A 20,214-nucleotide genomic window follows, 5' to 3' on the forward strand; every position below is an offset into this window, starting at 1 on the left:
TCCACTTTTGCCGCTGGGAGGGATGGACTCCCCCGGCAGTCGCGGGCCACCGCCTTTTCTGCCGCTGGGCTGGATGGACTCCCTGGCGGCTGCAGGCCTTCTCCACCTCTGCCGACTGGTGAGATACATGCCCCCACCAGCTGTGGGCCACCTCCTATTCTGCCACTGGGCAGGATGGACTCCATCAGTGGTCGCAGGCCTCCTGCATCTCTGCCACTGGGTGGGATAGGTGCTTCCAGTGGCCGCAGGCCTCCTCATATTCTGCCACCGGGATAGGCTCCCCAGGCAAACCTAGGCCTCCTCCAGCTCTGCTGCTGGGTGGAATGGACTCCCTGGTGGCCACGGGCTTCCTCCAGCTCTGCCACTGGGCGGGATGGACTCCCTGGTGGCCACGGGCCTTCTCCTCTTCTGCCGCCAGATGGGATAGGCTCCCCCGGCGACTGCAGGCCACCTCCTTTTCTGCCTCTGCATAGGATGGATTCCCCTGACCCCCACCGGCCTCCTCCATCTCTGCCATTGGGCAGGATAGGTTCCTTCAACGACCATGGCCGCCGCCTCTTCTGCCATCAGGTGGCATAGGCACCCTCAGCAACTGTAGAGCCTTTTCTTCTTTTGGCAGGATTGGCCCCCCTTCGGTACTGTACTGAGTCTTAAACACACACACAAACTCACTTTCACTAGGGCCTGTTTCATCTTTGCTGTGAGTGGGACGGCCTCTGCTCACTGCACGCCGTATCCTGCTCCTTCTTTACTGCAAGTGGGACAGCCTCTGTTCACGGCATGCTGGGGCCTGTCCTGCTTGCGGCAAAAATGGAACAGATGATATGGATGTTTCAGGTTAGTCCAATAGAAAGGTATCACCTACAACTTGTTTGTTGACCCTTAATTCTAGTTAATTCAGTTTCTTCAGGCAGCTCCATTACAATTTCTGGGCACCCAGAGGAACAGCATGTGGACAAGAAAATAAAAAGTGAGAATCTACATAAACTCTAAACAAACCTTCCTGAAAAATTATTTATTTTTGTATCTTTATTTTAAATCTCTAAAATCTCTAAAATATAATAAACGCTGGAAACACAATCTTCTTTCTTATACCTGAAATGAGCTTTAGGCAGAATCATAAACCAGCTGATGGCTTAAATCCTTTACCACTGAAATTTTTCAATAAACATATTTGTTGGTACAAATGGAAAACTCAATATACTTACCTTCACTGTGACTATCTGTATAAAAACACCAATAATTGAACACTGCTGTGTTTTGGCAGATAATTGACTGCTTCAAGGCTAACAACAAAAGGTAAAACATAGTCACCACCATTATTTAAGCCACTAAGCAGGAATAATAAATTTCAAAAGACAAACTAATAATAAAAAAAATTAACACATCAAGTTAACCAAGCATAGCACTTTAGCAGCATTTTTGGAAAAAATGGCAGCTGCTTTCTGTTAATAACATCCCACATCTATGTCCAATGGTTACAAAACCAATTAACCAATGAAAACCATTTTACCAAATTCAATAAAGCAATAATTGTAAAATCTGTCTATAAAAATACCGACCGACCAATCCCTTATTTAATTCATTTTGATAAACAATTTGCAGTCTAAAAATCGAAGAATGTTTACAACGTAAAAATTGAGTTCATAATCTCCCCCTCCCCCTCAGATATTATGCCGAATTTTTTCCAGCAAAGAAAATGTCAAATCTTCGAAACCATGCCCTTGAGCTAAATAATATGAGACTAAAGGAGCCTCTGCTTTATTTTCAAACAGCTCCAATGTTCCTTAATATGCTATTTTAAAACTCATTTGGTCTTACCCACGGAAAGCAAATTCCATGGGCACCAAATTAGATTATTCCAAATCGTTAAGCAAGTAGTATGCAAATTTAGGTCTAGAGTTATCAAAAAAATGCTATAAATATAGTGGAAATAGCACCTGTGATTTAAAAAAAAAAAATTGGCATGGATGGGCTAATTTCCCTGCTTCCGCATCGCATTTCCACAAGTGCATTTTCTCAATGCATGCTGATTAATATACCGCAGGTTTGTTACCGACCAAAAAAGTTTTTATCGCAGGAGAGAGAGACTCTGTAGAGACCAATATGTCACTTTACTATTTATACCACTGAAAGAGGGGACACTTTTAACTTGGGGTGGGGTAGGTTTGGGGGGGCAGTTTTACATACGCAGTCAGAGGTACGAACAACAAAGTTGATATCACTGAAGATTTTCTGTCTTTTGGAGTGATGAATTGAATGTTCTAGAGTACATTGTACAAATCAACTCCTCTTTTACTTTTCATTGCTTTAAATGACAGAAAATCTTCAGTAAATAGTAAAATGACATATTGATCACTCTTTCTCTCTCTCCCCCCCTCTCTCCCCTGCAAGTGTGGTAAAATCTTTTTTGATCAGTAGGTCACAGAAAAAAGGTGTAGTTATTTCCGGTGTTAAAACCCATGTTGCTGTGCGTTACTCTAACGCATTTGACGTTAGGAGCTGCTCGTTACCATTAACTCCGCCCAAACTCCTCCTCCTTGCATAACTAGTGCACATTTGCATATCAGTGCACCTTGTGCTTTTTAATGCATGCATTAGGGCCCTAATGCAAAATGATAAATGACCCTGTTAGTGTGTGTTTCTGTAACTCAGGGAAGGGCAAAGTGTTTTCAGAAAAAGACTGAGGATATATACTGTACACTAATCACGAGAATAATGGCCCAATTGCTCATTATCCATTAACACTAACTTTTGGTTCAAACAAAGAATAAAATAGCAAATTCAGTTAGTCAGTGCAGCACGCATGCATGATTTACCTACTGCATACCAGCCAACATAGAAGTGCAGAGGGATTGCAGGAAAAAATGTAAAAGTTTTAAAAATAGCAGTTTTAAAAGAATATATTTTTTTAAACTCTTTATTTGACCAAGGAATTGATCTGATAAAAAGTCATCAAAATCTAGCAGTGACAGATGAATTTCATTTAATTACAGTAAGCCAGCATATAGATTCATGTTATAAAATAGCCTGGCCACGCTTACATGTGCGCCAAATTTTAAGTGGGCGTGCGCATGAACACGCAAATCCCGCTTCTACCGCGTAAGTTGAAATTTTAAAACAGGCAAGCGCCGCCATTCCCAGTTTTACTAGTTCGTTTCCAGTTTGCCCAGTTGAGAGAGGTCCTCTAACACCCCAAGGTTTGATAGCCTTCATTCCCCCTGTTAGCCCCGAACTTTAATTCACCACAGATCTGCCTATTTTTCTTTATTATTTTAAGTTACAGGTCATCCATAGCAGTAGTAAAGTTAAGCGGCAGGGGGCCTTGGCGTGCCAGATGGTGTAAGTATTTGCACGCACATCTCAGATTCATGCTCTGAAATGCCCATGAACCGCCCAGACCACACCCACTCCCCACCTCTTTTTGAAAACTTTCGAGACCTGCTCACTCTGGGAGGTATGCGCATATCTTGGTAGCTGTTAAAATCCACTTTGGAGTCTGATATATTCGCGCATCCCCTAATTAATACGTGTGTCGGGCTTTTAAAATTTGCATTTTAGGTTTTGGAATGGCCTTCACAGTCCCCAGACTTGAATATTATTGAAAATCTGTGGGCAGTACATGCAAGGAGACCTAAAAATATATCTGATATAGAAGAGTTCTGTAAGGAAGAGTGGGAAAAACATTCCAAAAGCCAGAACAGAAAGACTCTTAGCTGACTACAGGAAACAATTGGAAGTTGTTATTTCTGACAAAGGAGGTGTTTACAACATACTGATTGAAAGGGTGTCCAAAGTTTTGCACATGCCATATTCACTTTCGGCCTAATTTTAAAAGGCTGGTGCTCGTTGAAACCAGGAGATAACGCGTGGCTGGGTCCCATGCGAGGCGTGTGCATTTTTTAAGGGCCACGTGCATATCTCCTGGTATGCATCAAAGACCGGCTTGGGAAAAAAGGGGCGAGCCCTGAGAGGGGCGTGGGCGGGCCCGGACAGCACCATTAGGCAGCCGGCCGGCCCGTGCAACCTACTACTGCTCCAGAGAGCAGGTAAGTAAAGATACAAAAAAACAAAAAAGTTAGAGGGGTTTTAGGGGTCGGGGAGGATAGGGGAAAAGGGAGACAGGTTAGCTAGAGGGTTTAGGAAGTTCTCTCTCAATCCACTCCTTTATTGGAGTGGACTGGGAGGGAACTGGGGAAAGGCCCTATCGCGTCGGCACTTGTGCACGGGTAGCAGATTTTATAGCATGCGCGTCAGCGAGTCCGTGTGCGCGCGCCGGAAACCGCGTGAACATGGATGCCCGTAAGGTTCTTTTAAAATATACCTTTTTGAAAATAATAAAAATCTGTTAAAATCAGCAATAGTTATTTAGCATTAACGATAGCCGAAAGGTATCATGTTTAACTTTGTACCATGTAGTGGTTGTCAGCTTTTGTTCAAACATGCATTTTGACCATGGGTACTTAAACTTTTGATTTCAGCTGAATATTTATAATATATAATTTTTTCACATATGTTTAGTCATTTTCATTTTCTGTACAATATCAAACAGTGTGAAATGTAATGCAATAGACATTACCATAGTTGTTATCACACTTGGGTTCCTGTAACCAGCTAAAAAGAATAATCTGAAATATTTTATAAATCAATCCTGGGTTTCCACTAGAAACCTCTTTCTCTTTCCTCTCATGCCCCATTTAATTATATTAACATTTTGCTAGCTTGGATCATTTCATAAGTAATCTATTTCACTCTATTCCCCCTGAGTCTCAGAGGTATATAAACATTTTTTTGCCTGCATATGGAGCTCTAAAGTTTCTGGAAAGTTTGAAGCAATGGAGGAAAATGAGAATGCACAATTCTTATGTTTGTAAAATATTTAAACTTTACTCTTTTCAAGACACAAAATTAACTATGTACAGCTAACATTCTCTTTTTAATATAAAACCAAAGTATTTGCTTTTTTAAATTAATAGAAAAGCCCATCATTAAATGACAGGAACAATGGATGATGACAGGGTGTAACCTTTCCTTCACTCCCTTGCCCCTCCCTTCCTCACCTTTCCCCTCCAAACAGCAACCTCTTCTCCTTCTTTTGTTTTTGTTACTTCTTCCTTACTTTCAGATAACCCTCACATCATCCATCGGCATCTGCTGCACATCTTGGGTAGTTGGGACCTGGGCTCCCCAGCAAGTATTGTGATAACATCCATGATCGCCGCTCTGCAGCCACACTACTGAGAAGTGCGTTCTGTACCCTTGGTGCCAGCCCATGTAGGCACCGCACAGTTTCCTTGCACAGCTATCTTTCCAATTGCTGGGACCTGTGTTCTTTGCCAGTTATGTCAAGCTGCCAGTCTGATCTCCTGGCACAGCATTCTGTTTCACTGCCCTGCATGTCTTGGGTTGATAGGGCCTTGGCTTTCCAGCAGACATGCTGCTAATATCCATTGGCACTGCTCTACTTCTTCACAGCTGCACTGCATATGGCTATGCTTTGTTCTCCCAGTACAGGATACAGGCACCTGACCAGTGGCAACTTGCATTTCCCCAGTGTGGCTAGGACCTGTGTTTTTGGCCAGCCCCATTTATTTATTGGTTATCAGTTTCGCCATCACAAAGGTTTACAAGTTTCGATCTCAGACAGACAATTTACATGGGAAATACAAAGATCAAGGTTATAGAGGATTGCGAAGTGAGTAGTGTACATATTACACTGCAGTGTAGCAGGCCAGTGGAGTAGAATACTGCACTGGTAAAGCAGGCCAGCAGTGTACATATTACACTGCTGGCCTGCTTTACCAGTGCAGTATTCTACTCCACTGCCAGTCTGCACATGGTGCTATGTGCAGGTTGTATATGCACACACTGCCACACTGACCCCCAACGAACAAGAAGTGTATGTTCATTTATTATATAGGAGGATTTCACAAGTATCAACAAGCAAAACATAGGCAATGTGTTGTTGAATGGGGAAAAAACAACCAAAATAACCCTCTGAGATAAATAAAAAATGATTTAATTATATAATAGGATCAATTAATAGGAGGAAAAAACTCAGAAAACTGCTGTTTTGCAAGATAAAGCAAAACAGTATCTTTCACTTGAGTCATGGGTAAAAAAACCAAACCAAACTCCATTTCAAGGTGATGTATATACAAAACATCTAGCCAGTGCTTTTTAATGTGATATAATAGTCTATAAATAACGTACTTATCTGTCATGTAACCCAAGTGTGGCCAATGTTTTGCCCAGAGGCTACTTCAGGGTACTTATCTAAAAATTAAAATAAAAAACAGGTTATGCAAAATATAAACAAAATTGGTGAAAAGAAACAAAAAATGTACAAATCTAGCAGAGAACAGCAAATTTTTAAGTGGGAGGCAAACGATTACCAAAGATTCACGACAAAGTCACAGGAACTTGACCAAAACAAATGATTTTATAGTAATCTTCAGCTAGTCCTGATGTTCGGGGTATTTAAATGTTGAACCAATCACATTAACGAATTATCAAGCAATGAACATGGAGAGGCGAACGAGCCAACCGATAATAAAAACTGAAGGCTCCATAACAATCTTTTAACAATGACATTTACAATTTTGAACCAATCTAAAAACTGGAGCCAAACAGGGATGATTTCTGAAAGGCGAAAAAGCAGCCAATCAGAATATTTCAATGTACTCATTCAAAAAATCGAGCCAGCAGAATTTCCACTGAAAATTTCATGAAGGCTTAAAAATGGAGTTCATTTAAAAAAAAAAAAAAAAAAAAAAAAAAAAAAGGTTCCCCTCCTCCCATGGTGCTATTTACACCTGAAGGTTCCAGGGGATGAAGGTGAAAAAGCCATTATTGTTCTGAACGTGTTGATCACAGTTACTACCATGAAGGGTGTAAATTAAAATGGTCAATGGCAAAACAATAGCAAAGGCTCAAAAGATTGTTGATGTTCAATACAATGTTGGACAAGAGATGCTTCTGGTTTTTTTTTTTCAAATGGAGGCTACGATGTTCACAGTCAGGTCCATAAAAATAGTTTAGTTTTCCCAGCTTACAGTTTAGAACATGGGCGAAATAATGATGTAAGTAACACAAATGCTGGTGCATGTAGTGAAATGCCGCAGGCGATAAACATGATTATTAACAGGATTGGGTAAGAGATTTCAGTGATAGGATCATCGGGCAAACTGATCAATAGCCACCTTTGAAATGTCCAAAAAGTTTCTCTCCAGATAAGGTTTGAAAAGACAGAGCCTCAGAGGAAGGTAACATCAACGGATATACTGTATATGCTTCAAATTCTCTTCAGAGGTATAAACAAATCTGACATGGTAATAAAGAAAACGGTATTTTATTGCATCTTACATAGGAATGCCTGTTTTCAAAATAGAATAACTGACATGCAGCATTTATTTCAAAGGCCTAGCTTTCTCTTCAGTTTTATTTATGAACATTTTTGTCCTGGCAGTCCAAAAGATTTGCTCCTGGCAGGTTACAAGACGTTGCTAGCAGTAAATTTTTATGGGTTATCATAAGGCTTGGGGATAACTGCATGGAATGGCAGTTGCTACCCTGGGGGTAGCCTGCACGGTACAGCAGATACTACCATAAGAAGTTTGCTGGGCAGACTGGATGGACCATTTGGTCCTTTTCTGCCTTCATTACTATGTTACTATAATATATAAAATACATTTTATTTTGATTACTCTTTTTTTTTCCTTGGTAGTTTTCTCCTTCCCCTTTTTGTTTTTATCTCAGTGGGTACCAGCTCAACAGGGTCTGTCATGCGTTTCACTGAACTACGCTAGCTTGAAGGATATGTTATCATTATTTTCTTGGAAACTGGGTCTGGGTGCTTGCTCCGTGGACACTGGTGTGCCACACAGTATTTTGGTTAAAGTAGGTGTGCCTTAGGCTTGAATGTGTTAGGAAACACTGCAGTGCATCCACCTCATTGAAGTCTGACCTCTCTCTTCATCTGGGCAATGATGACCATATCCTGTCCGCCTCTTCCTTTAGCCAAATCAAGTCCCAAGCAGCTCTTCCTGTTCCAGTTCCTGACTGCTGCTGCACACCTGCGAGTGTGGCTTCCTGTTTGCTGCAGAGGCTCACACTGGAGTTCGAGACTGCTACCTCCATTAAGCAGGCTCTGACCTAATGATGTACTTAACTGCTGCTTGACTAGCTCGGGGTAGGCAGGGTGGTCCTTGTCATAAAAATTCCAGCCAATCTGAGTATCTTAATTAAACAACTTGATTCCCTCCCTCAGTGTTGAGACCCCCAAAGAACTGCTTTCCACCTGGATTAGTGACTAGGCAACTGATGCTGGTTTCCAGTCAGCTAGGGCCTCATTGAGCCTTGCCTATGCTTGTTGCCTAATTTTCCAAAGGTCCCAACCCTAAATCATTTGGGTTTATCCCTTGCAGGGCAGAGAGCTCTATGGTGAAAGGGGGCCAGGCCAGAGTCTTCTCTGGCTCTGTAAAATTATTCTTAAAAAAAACAAAACAAAACAAAAAACCCTTTCCATGAATTCCAGAAGAGGGGGTGAGAAGGGGGGAAACAAATTCTGGTCAGCAACTAGCACCCTCTCCCATCCCATAGCTCTGCCCATGCTGTGGTGTGACACTGTGTCATTCATTCTGTCCCAGGCTGAGGTGCAGCTAGCGGCAGTGGATGCTACGGTCAGAGGCCTCACTGGGCTAGCATTGCCAATTGCTTCTCTCTCCAATATAACTTAGGAGGTCTGCACATAAGAGTATTCTGGGTTTGAGTGACTCCCCTGAAGTGCAGTTCAGAGATGTGCATTTTCCAACGTGTTGCGTTTTTTTTTTTATGCGTGTGCCAGGACCAGTGCTTCATTCAGAATGCTGTCCCCCCATCTGTATGTTTTTGGCAATTGCTTCTGCCTCTCTTATTCCTCCCCAGCTGCCTTATGGCTTCATTCTTACTCGATACCCTTCGCTGGAGTGGCCTCTGGAACAGTCATGCTCCCCTGACCTTGTACTAGCCTAGCTCTCACTCTTCTGCCTCTTGCTATGACTCAGTGTTCTTGCACTGGTGTTCCAGCCTCTCACATCTCCTTGTTAATTGGCCACTAGTGTGTGGTTTCAAGTACCAGAATCGTTAACTAGCTGGATTCATGGTCCTGCTCAACTCTGTCACAGTCATCACTGGAGGTATTTTGAACTACAGAGTTCATGATGCTCACAGGCTTCTGAGGAAGCAAGGTGTGATGGTGGCTCTCTCCAGTCCTCACTGGGCCCCGGCCCAGCCAGCCCTGTGATCTCGTGAACTGCATCAGCTCGGCTCCCACAGACACTTAGCACTTTAGGTATTTGACAGAATCCTTAAACATTTCTGGTGAGTTAGGAATTCAACCAGGTCTGTATATAACAGCTGCTTAAAGCAGTGATTCCCAAATCTTTTCTCTGGGATTCCCAGCCAGTCAGGATTTCTGGCTGTTCCTAATGAATATGCATGAAACAGATTTGTATGCATAGTGTATGTCAATATCTCATGCACATGCATTATGAATAACCTGAAAACCTGAACAGCTGGGGGTCCCTGAGGACAGATTTGAGAACCAATGATAGTGTCGTGAACAAATGAGAGACTGAGGAGTGTGAAAATTAAGTCCTGGGAGCGATAATGGATTGTGACTGGTGGCTCATGGCCATTTTCAATGTGTGACTGCATGACTGAGGCTTTGTTCTGTAAATTTATTTTTCACTTTTTTTCTTTCTTTTCTCCCTCCAGAGGCCATACAGTACGAGCTGTGTGTGAGTCATTTCACCTGTCTAAGGATGCTGGATTTAAAGTAGTGGCACACATGATGCCAGATCTCCCAAACGTGGGGCTTGAAAGAGATATTGAGCAGTTCATTGTAAGTATGGCTTGTAGATATCTTTTTGAATAGAAGTTGGATAGTCTGCACTTGTTTTACCTTTATATAAATAGCAGCTAATTGTTAATTTTTCTACTTGCTATGCTTATTAGACAAATATTTTTATTTTCATCAAGTGTCATTTTTTGACATGAAAGTTGACAACTATGCTCAGCTTTCCTCTGTTTCACCCAGGTTTCCAGATCTTGACTATTTTTTTAATGCTGCTCTCTGCTTTACTCTCTTTTGCCTTCTGTTATGACCTCCAATGCTGGATTAGCTAATTTATTGTCTCTTTACTGTTTATGAAGTTAGTCTGTTGTGAAGTATGAAGATAGTATAATAACAGTTCCTTCCTGCCATGAAACTCAGGATTCCAGAACACAGGTCTATTCATTTAGTGCTATGGCCCTTTTGCTGTAGAATTAACTATTTCCTTAGCTTAAGGGTGTTGAAGATTATTTGCTGTTTCACAGGGCCTTGAAAAGTTATTTTTTGGACAGTGTTTGAATGGTGGCTGTACAGCTTGCATGGGAGGTGAAATTCTGAGGCTGGTTTTGCGGGAAAAAATCTTTGGCAGTTGGGTATGGTTGGTTGTTCTTGAGGGTGTGGGGTGCTGATTGTAGGGAGTGATATGTGGGTTTTTGTATTGTACCTTTTGTTATGTATTTTGTTTTGTGTTCATTTGTTTTGTAAATCTTAACTATGATAGAGTTGTGGAAGTGGGATCCACTTTATCCAGCATTTTACCAAAAAATTTGAATATTAATTTGGAAATTAAAAAGATCACTTAAAATTTGATTTTGACCTTTATTTTTATGTAAATGACTGAAATGAATTGTTTAATCCCAGAAAATTCTGAATGTAATACAATATTTTCTCTTCTTTTGTTGACAGCTATCTGAGTAGCACAGCATATAATACTGTAAGATTCTATGTAGTTTTGAAGGTTTCAGCCTGAAGGCTCTATGACCAGTTTCATTTAGCTTTTTGCTGCCTCTAGGCACTGTTGGTGATATTGCCTCCCCTTCTCTCCCACTTATACACCCTTCCCTAGACAGAAGGGGAGGGGCTGGATTAGGAAGCAGAGCAGCTTTTTCTGCTGCAGCCTCATTCCCTCCCCACCTGTTCTTTGCAGCTAACTAGGAATGGATGGTCTGGAGCAGGAATCAGAGGTCCCCAGTGGAATACTAAATAAAATGCTCAAATAGCAATATAGAAGTTTCTACTTTTTGGCCATTTCTCTGAGGCTTGATCAGGGGGTTAATTATACCAACCTATAAACATGAGGATATTAGAAACACAAATAATTAGCAAACTGTTCTATATGTCCTCAGCAAATGAATACTACATTTCCTAATGCAATGTTCTTTTTCAAGAGCACTGGTTTCTCCATAGTTATCCTTCCATGAACACTATTTCCATTCAGTTTTTTCCTGATGGTTGAGCATGAATCCTAATATCTACCTCAAAAGAGGCCTGCAGATCCTTAAATGTTAGTCTGGGGTCCTTATAAATGATTTTCCAATTTTCTGGTGGGGTGATCTTGTCAGGACATCTGCTAATGGGTCGTAGCATTGTAATCTTCAACTTTTTCCATTTCTAGACCACGTGACTGACTGGATGGATGGAGACTTAAATGTTTAGAAATGGTATTGTAACTAACCCTGTGCAGGCACATGATCAGCAACTACTCTTTTTCATTGGTCCACTGAAATCTCTTTTGATTCTGAGTTCCCATTAACGTTTATGGCAAAGACCATAGTCTGAACCTTTTTGACCTTTATATTGGACAGGATGCCCAAACTGAGTTGTGCAGATTTACTCTGCAGGGCGATTTACTTGTTACCCAATTCTTTAAGTACCTGATTCTAATTAGCCAATTAAGGGGTCTCTTTCTATTTCACTGAACACTCCGTTCAGTAGTTATCTTCAGAGAATTGGTGACGCTGAGAACTACTGAACATTGGGTTTGAATGCCCCTGAAGCAGGCAACAAAATGTCGTACTATGTCAGGCTATCTATAAATGATCAATTGCGGTGATTCAGGTAAGTAATGATCTCTATGATTTTAAATGAACTTTAAAACAAAATTTGCAATAATTCTGAGAGGAACTGATACTCTATGAAACAAATGTGTTGATTGGACCAATGACTACATATGATCCATTAAGACCAAAGGATACAATATCTACAGTATATTAAAACCTAGGTACAGATGTTATGAAGGTCTGCAGTTAGCAAACTTGTATCTTTTGAATTGATTGATTTCCATTTGCTCACCAGTCGAAACAATTTCAAAGGGAACTGAATGCTGTATATTTTCTGATTGTAGCTGTTGCATTCTTCAATATAATTCCTTTTGTGCGGTGATTTTACAAATTGAAACATGACATCTTTCTGCAATTTTTAATGCAACATTATTATTTGCTGATTTTAACAGGTTGAAAATATAGAGTGCAGGCCATCCCAGAATTTGAGTGGTCCAATTATTGCACTACTCCGTGGTGGTAGAATCAACACTGATGTGTGCTAAGCGCGGTTGTGATCATTTTGATATGCTTCTGCGGATTGATCGAAAGTTGTTGGATGTATTTGGGAAGAAGGTCTTCCAGGGTTCCTTGCTGAATGCCCAGATTACTGCTCACCAGCTCTGCATATCACAGTATTTGCACAGATGTGTACAGAAGCTAAAACCCTTGATGGAATTGTCAGACCCAGAACAGGCAGACTTTGACCCAGCATTGGAAGACATGGAGGAATATGGGAAGCACTTTTATCTGTTTTGAATATAAAGCTTTTGATACTGTGACCAGAACTTCGATAGCTTCTGTAGCAGCCAAAAGACTTGCATGGTTGCAGGTAAGTGGCTGTCAAGAGTACCTGAATGACTGTTTTGCAGATGTGCTCTGTATGGGGGATGACTTGTTTGACCAAGAGACAAGTCTCTAATTAAGGAGCATCAGTCAACTCTGTAATCATTTATCAGCTGTGATGAGGGACCAATCAGTCCCCACCAGACATTAGTACTTCTGTTACAAGTGCTCCTTTTTTCAGAGGTTTCCTACCTTTTTCAGTGTCATTCATCTCTTCCCACTCTTCAGCAACAGCAGCTGCCCGCTCAAGGTCAGCAGAAGGAAAGGTGTCAGCCCAGGGTTCAGCAGACATAACCTAAGCAGGGTATCAGTTTTTGATGACACTGAGGCCTACCCTCCCACTTCCTTGGTGGGGTGAAGAGTTCAGTCCTTTCTACCGGAATGACTCTGGATCACTAAAGGTCGGTGGGTCCTAAAAATTGTGGAATATGGCTACTGCTTACACTTCTCTTGCCCTCCTCAGGTTTAACGGATTTTGGTCTTTAACTGAATCTGCCCAGTTGTAGATAGAGATGGAGTTATTCCTTTTTCAGAAGGTAGTTGAACCGGTACTTTCTCATGATGTGTCCAGGGATTCTATTCCCAATATTTCCTAATCCCTACCAAGTCAGGGGGATTGAGGCCTATACTATATTTGTGAAGACTGAACAAGCTGCTGATTTGGGAAAGATTCATGATGAACTCCCTCCAGATGATTGTACCTTTCATTTAACTGAGGGATTGGTTGTATGCTCTGAATGTGAAAGGCGCTTATGCACCCATTCACATTTATCCTGTTTATCAGAAATTCCTCATGTCCGTGGTGAAGGATATGCACTAGTACAAAGTGCTCCTCTTTGGCCTTTCGGCAGCCACCAAGGGTGTTCACTAAATGCTTTGTGGTAGTAGCAGCACAACTTCATCGGCAGGGAGACTACATATTCCCATACCTGGACGATTGGTTGGTGACCGGTCCATCTCTGGTTGGATTTCTTTTTAAGGGATTAATGAATGTGGACAGGAGTGAGTTGGTTCATATAGTCTGTTTGGATTTTTAAAAGGTGTTTGACAAAGTTCCTCATGAGAGGCTCATTGTTCTAGAAGGTTCATCACTTTAAGATTCTGGGATATTTAGCTGTTTTTATGGCATGGTTTATTTCTAGCTGGCCTTCAGTCCTCATATTGAGTATTGTAACCAAAGCACATGGTCATTTTAACACCCTTGACAGGTTTGTCCTGTCTCTATATTGTTTTATATTTATGTGTTCATATGTTAGCTGCCTAGAACAAGGTATCACAGCCTATAAATATTTTTATAAAATTATAATGAAACACCTATTGGAGAAGTGGAACCCTAGTGCCGAAGGGTGATTGATGCTGCTAGCGAGCAAGCCCACTAGGCCCACTCCCATCAGCTGGCGGAGAAACCCTGTGGCAGACCGACTGGAACTTTGCCTTTACTAGTCCTGTCCCCCGCAGGTTGAGCCCTTGGATTCCAGGGATTGGCAGAACTTAGGTGGGTCTCAGGGCAATCCAAGAGAAGAGTCCAGACAAGCATGGGTCAAGGCAGGCGGCAGACAGTAGAAGGACAGAGGCTAGGCCAGGGTCAGGATCCAAGAAGTTATTCCAAGACGAACGGAACAGACAAGACAGACAGGGCAAACAGGACAAGCAAGGAAAGGAACAAGCAGGAAGTGGACAACAAAGAGCACAGTGGAGCAAGAGACAAGGAAAGGAACCACCGCAAGGAATAAAGTACAAGGCAGGAGCAAGACAAGGATAGCAACATGCCTTGAAGCACAAGGGCACCAGGAGACCTGTTGCTAAGGCACTGGCTGGTTGCAAGAAACTTCCTTATATACGCCTGGATGATGTGACATCATCAGCCAGCATCACAGGAAGGCTAGGGGACCAATAAAGGCAGTCCAGAGTTGAAAAAAGTTCTATATCAGGTCCTTGGAACAGCATGCTGCCGGACTTGCTTTGAATCAGAGATGAGGGACATATATAAAATACTAAGGCGTCGGGGAAAGGAGGCAGTGTCCTATTGTGGATTAGTAATTGGTTAAAAAGATTTACAACAGATAGTAGGACTGAATGGTCATTTTTCTCAATGGAGAAAGATAAACAGTGGACTGCTGCAGCTTCTGACCCAGAAGAATGAGACATTTTCAGTCCTGTGATGATCCCATCAGCTCAGCTGTCAGCTATGGGTGGGGCACCCTCCTCCACTGAGATTATCTGAACAGGGGGATTGAGAACCGGCGGTCAACACCATAGGCATTGTTTGCCAGATGGGTGCACACGAGGAAGCACAACAAAGGAGCTCTTTTGTGCTTTTCTTCATGCGTGCTGAGAGTGACTGAGATACGAGACTCTTCTCCACCCTTGATCTTTCAGTGTTTCATGATTCTGAGATACTGGTTATTACTAATTAAGGAAGGGTATGGTTCTTTATTTAGCACCAGTCACAGATATTCTGCTGATCGGCCATCTTGTCTTACTACTATCACATATTCCGATGTGTCTACTATCCCTTCATTAACTAATTTCTGTCATGCTCATTAATGCTCAAGCTGTTAAGAAAAGGTTTCAGCTCATTTGTGCTTTAGTCTCAGAAAAGCAGCTGGATTGTTTTTGTATCATTGTCTTGTTATAATCCATTCTTTCTCCTTTTTTTGAAGAGCTTCTTACAGCTAAAGCTGAACTTAATAATATGCTGGTAATTGGAGATTTCAATTTACATGTCAATTCTATTCTTGTGTCTCATTGTGCCTTACTTTTAGACATCCTTGCCTCTCTGAGTTGAACCCAACTCATTTTTCAGCGTACTCACAAACAAGGCCATTGTTTAGACTTAGTCTTTGTCAATGATTCCATTACAAAGCACTGTGCAAGGTTCATTTCAATTCAGGATGTTTCCTGGTCAGATCACGCTTTAGTTGACTTTTCCTTTGTCAATCATCCTGAATTGTGAAAATATCAAGTCTGTTACCAACCATTGTTGTGGCATGGTCAAGTAGATAGTACTGAGTTTATTGATCATATCACTACTCATTTAGATTTCTTACATATGACTGACTTAGATTCCATTGTCTCTACATGGGAGTCCACCCTTCTTTCAGTGCTCAGTTTGTTAGCACACCTTAAAACCTTAAGTCCTGTATACAAAAATCCCACAGCCCTGGCTCACTTTGACTCTTAGATCTATGAGGCAGTTTCTCAGGAAAAGTGAACGCCATTGACATAAGCATCGAATTCTCGAATATGTTTCTACTTATCGCAGGCTCTTGGATGACTACCAAGTACAAACCTTAAGGCTAAAAAACATTTACTCCAGTCAAATCAGGGACATTGGTTACAATCCCAAAGCACTTTTTAGCTTAGCCAAAAAACTTCCAGTACATCCTTTTTTGATATTCCTTCCGCAGACTCTTTTTCCAAACACTTTTCACTTAAGATCGAAAAACTTTAGCCTTAGTTTTTCCAATGTGCCTGCCTGGAATAATAAATCGGATGTTATTCCATGTTGGATTACCTTCTCCAATACGTTTCAATTTGAAGTCAAACACATGATTTCACAAATGAACAATGTTTTCTGTCCTGTCAGTAACTATTCTATTGCTTTATTCAAAGCTACCAGAGATGTAATTGCTCCCACTCTCACATCTCTTGTCAATTCGTCCCTTGAACAGGAACGTTTTCCTGTTTCTGTTTAAAAAAAAAAAAAAAAAGCAGAGGTACAGCCTTTATTAAAGAAACCTAATTTGGATAGCACAGATAGGCCTAATTACTGTTTGTTGTCAGACTTCTGGAATCCACTGCGTTGCAACAATTAACAGAATTCATTGAGGAAAAAGAAGTCGCTATACCTCATCAATTTGGCTTTAGATGCTCGATGAACACTGAACTTCTACTTTCCTTAACGGACACTCTCAGACAAGGCCTTGATTGAGGTCACTGTTACATTCTGGTGTCTCTAGATATATCTTTGGCCTTTGATATGGTTGATCATTCCATTTTGCTATACTGCTTGCAAGAGTGTGGTATAGCAGGTACTATTCTAAATTGTTTTTAATCTTTAAGTAATTGATATCAACAATTTAAAATTAGTAATCAGGTGTAACAATAGTCAGTTTTGAAAACTGGCATTCCTCAAACTCTGCCTTCTTATTCATGATATTTAACATCTATAAATTTTTATCAAATCTCTGCGATGGTTGCAAGGTCTGTGCAGAAGACTTACAAATTTGTATATGATCTACAGTGTCTTGCCATGTCATGTGAAGCCGAATACAAAATTGTATTTCATCATAATAAATTGTCATTAAACATGTCAAAAACTGATTTCTTACTTGTTCAAAGGACACAGTCCATGTCTCAATAATCTTCGGTAACTTTGGATAGTACGATTTTCTGTATCAATCTAAGCATTAAGAGCTTAGGTGTGTGGCTTGTCCCTCACCTTTCTTTTCGCACACATATTAAGTCAGTTGTCAAAACTGGGTTCTATAAATTGAGTTCTCTCAGGTTTAAAGCAGTTTTTGCATGAGTTTTAGTTCCATACATTTGTACAGGCTTCTATCTTTCCTCTTATAGACTATTGTAATGGTCTTTATCTTGGCCTTTCAGATGTTTCCCTGTGGCCTCTCCTGTTGTAATGAGCATATTACACCAACTCTTGTACATTTACTTTGGCTTCCTCTGTGACAGCGTGTTGAGTACACAATTGGAATGATTGTTTTCAAGCTTATTAATACTGGTTCCTGTTCTTGGGCTAACACATTACTTAAACTCTACCAGCCTTCACGCATGTTAAGGTCATCACAGAGAGGCATGCTTGATGTTCCTTCCTTGAAGTGTGCTCACCTAACTGTGACTAGGGAGTCTGCTTTTCCTCTGGCAGCTCCAACCTTGTGGAATTCCTTTCCTCTGAATCTATGCTTCAGTGACTGTATAAAAACATTCAGAGGACTTTTGAAAACATTTTTGTTCAAAGAGGCTTATTTTAAATGACAGTAAGTTGCTTGACATTATTTTGTAGGTACTCTTTTCCGTTCGGGAATGGATTACAAGCTAGTACATGTTTGTCTCATATATGTTTTTGTATGTTTCTGTTAAGTACAGCATTTTGGGATTATGAATGTTTTATGCTGTATGTTGCTTAGGCTCCTTGTGGCGACTAACAAATTTTAATAAATGTAAAAAATGTAAATGGATCTGTACTGGGACCAGTACGTTTTAATATATTTATAAATGATCTGGAAAAGGAAGTGATGAGTGAGGTTATAAAATTTTCAGATGCCAGAAAATTGTTCAGAGTGGTCAAATCACAAGCCAATTGTGAAGAATTGCAAGAAGGCCTTGCAAGACTAGGTGATTAAGCAGCAAAGTGGCAAATAAAATGTAAATGATGCAAATAGGGAAGAATAATCCAAACTATATAGTATCGTGTGCTGAGCTCCATATTAGGCATCACCACCCAGGAAAAGGATCTTGTAATCACTTGACAATATTTTGAAATACTCAGCTTGGTATGTGGTGGTGGCTAAAAATGCAAATAGAATGTTAAGCATTATAAGGAAAAGACTGATTGTAATCTAGAGTGTCCACCCTAAGGGACAGGATGATGGACCTTTGGTTTGACTCAGGCTGGCATTTCTTATATTTTAACTATTTATTTTCTCATTTTTTCTATACTGCCTATCATCAGTCTAGGCGGGTTACAAATTTTAAATACATAAAATTTAAAAATATATAAAAATACAATACCAATACAAAATAGTATAAAACATACAACATGAATAAGCATCTCTTGACCTTCCCCTCTAAACCCTCTTGCTGCTTAACTCTTCAACCCTGTCTCTTTACCTTTAGATTTTATAAGCTTCTTTAAAAAGCCAGGTTTTTAACATTCCCTAAATAGCTTATCCTCTCTCATTAGCCGTAACTCCGGCATTGAATTCCAGAGTACTGGTCCTGCCACTGTAATATGTTTGAGTCCCTCAAAGTCCATACAAGTCCTTGACCTGGGCTTCCTGGTCAATTTAGCCAAGTGAAACCTGGTTCTGTCTGAAAGAATTCAGTTCATATAAGCCTGGATAGACTTCTTCTGGAAAAAAAAACATTGTTGATAGGCCTAGTAAGGGCCTTCCTTCAACAGGACTGAGCATAAGCAAGGCTGGGCCTGTGGTTCTTGGTCACATAGAAGCTGTGATGCATGTGGTACCTCTGCCTCATCTACACATTTGAGGCCTTCAGTGGGATCTCTGATGCCAGTGCGATCAGCTCTATCAACCATTATTGAACCAAATCTCAATGACCTCTGGGAAGAAGAGAGCATCCCTTCAGTGGTGGATAACTCCAGAAGTTCTAAAGGTGGATCACTTGTTAAGAGTCCCACTGCCTCAAGTGTCTCTGTCTATCATCGCCTCCACCAAGGGGGAGTGGGGGGCAGGGGTGCACACCATTTTGATGTAGACCTAACAATTGTGCTTCCTAGTGGAGCGTCATTTGCAAATCAACCACCTGGAGCTGCAAGCTATTTGCCTATAACAGCTGTCTCTCACCTCCTCTCAGGAAAGAGAATCTTAATCCAGATGGCCAATCAAGTGACCATTTTCTATTTAAACAAGCAGGGCGATACAAGTTCTTATGCCCTCTGCCAGAAGGCAGAGGGCATGGGCAGGACATTGCAGTACCCTTCTCCAGGTGATCTACCTTCTAGGAATCCAGAATATGTTGGCAGACTGCCTCAGAAAAGTGTTGGAACTGTAAGAATGGTTCTTGGATCAAAAAGCTGCAGGTGACTTGTTCAGTTGCTAGGGAATGCCAGTGATTGACCTGTTTGCCTCAGAAGTCAACAGGAAAAAGATTTTGCTCTATGTATCTGAGCAGCTACAGATTAGATCCATATTATTTTCTGCTAAACTGGTAAGCTGATTTATGCTATACATACTCACTAATCCCCTGTAATTGCCAGGAGTGTCCAGAAGGTCCTCCAGGACAAGGTGAGGGTAATCCTCATAGCACCAGCAGAGCCTTGTTATGGTTGAGTATTTTTTGGTGGATCCTTGGGTGCTGTGGGAGATGACCACGCCCATGGGGAGGAGCCCCGTGAGGAGCCACAGCACTGGGCTAGACTCGTAATGCACAAAACACAGTTAGTTCTTTATTAAACAGCTTGAAGAGAGCCACCAGAGGTGGCACTAGTGAGGCAGTCTGGTAGTTGCAGTCTGAGACCTCGGCAGAGGGAGCCCTTCTCTCCTTGATGATGATAGGAGATTCCGCAGCAGGCTTCCCAGCTAGGAGATACTGTGGATGAGAGAGACTGAGAGTTAGAGTACTCACTAGGTGTTTGCTGTTGGTATGCGATTCCACCAGATATATTGAAGAAGGTACAGGCACCGAGGCAGGGAGAGCAGGCCCTCGAGGAGCGAGTGCCTGTTCCCTGTAAGGCACCTGAAATAAAGCAGA

General features: G+C 41.3%; 1 protein-coding gene across 4 annotated transcripts in view; it reads left to right on the forward strand.

The window, feature by feature from the left end:
- ELP3 (elongator acetyltransferase complex subunit 3) overlaps nucleotides 1-20,214 on the forward strand; it is a 466,764-nt gene that overhangs the window by 203,794 nt on the left and 242,756 nt on the right. For all 4 annotated transcript variants that reach the window (XM_029596183.1, XM_029596182.1, XM_029596180.1 and 1 more), the window contains exon 9: nucleotides 9,757-9,883. In XM_029596183.1, the coding sequence (XP_029452043.1) occupies nucleotides 9,757-9,883 (127 nt within the window). The remainder of the gene's footprint in view (nucleotides 1-9,756; nucleotides 9,884-20,214) is intronic.

Source organism: Rhinatrema bivittatum, chromosome 3 (genome assembly GCF_901001135.1).
Source record: "Rhinatrema bivittatum chromosome 3, aRhiBiv1.1, whole genome shotgun sequence".
Taxonomy (NCBI): domain Eukaryota; kingdom Metazoa; phylum Chordata; class Amphibia; order Gymnophiona; family Rhinatrematidae; genus Rhinatrema; species Rhinatrema bivittatum.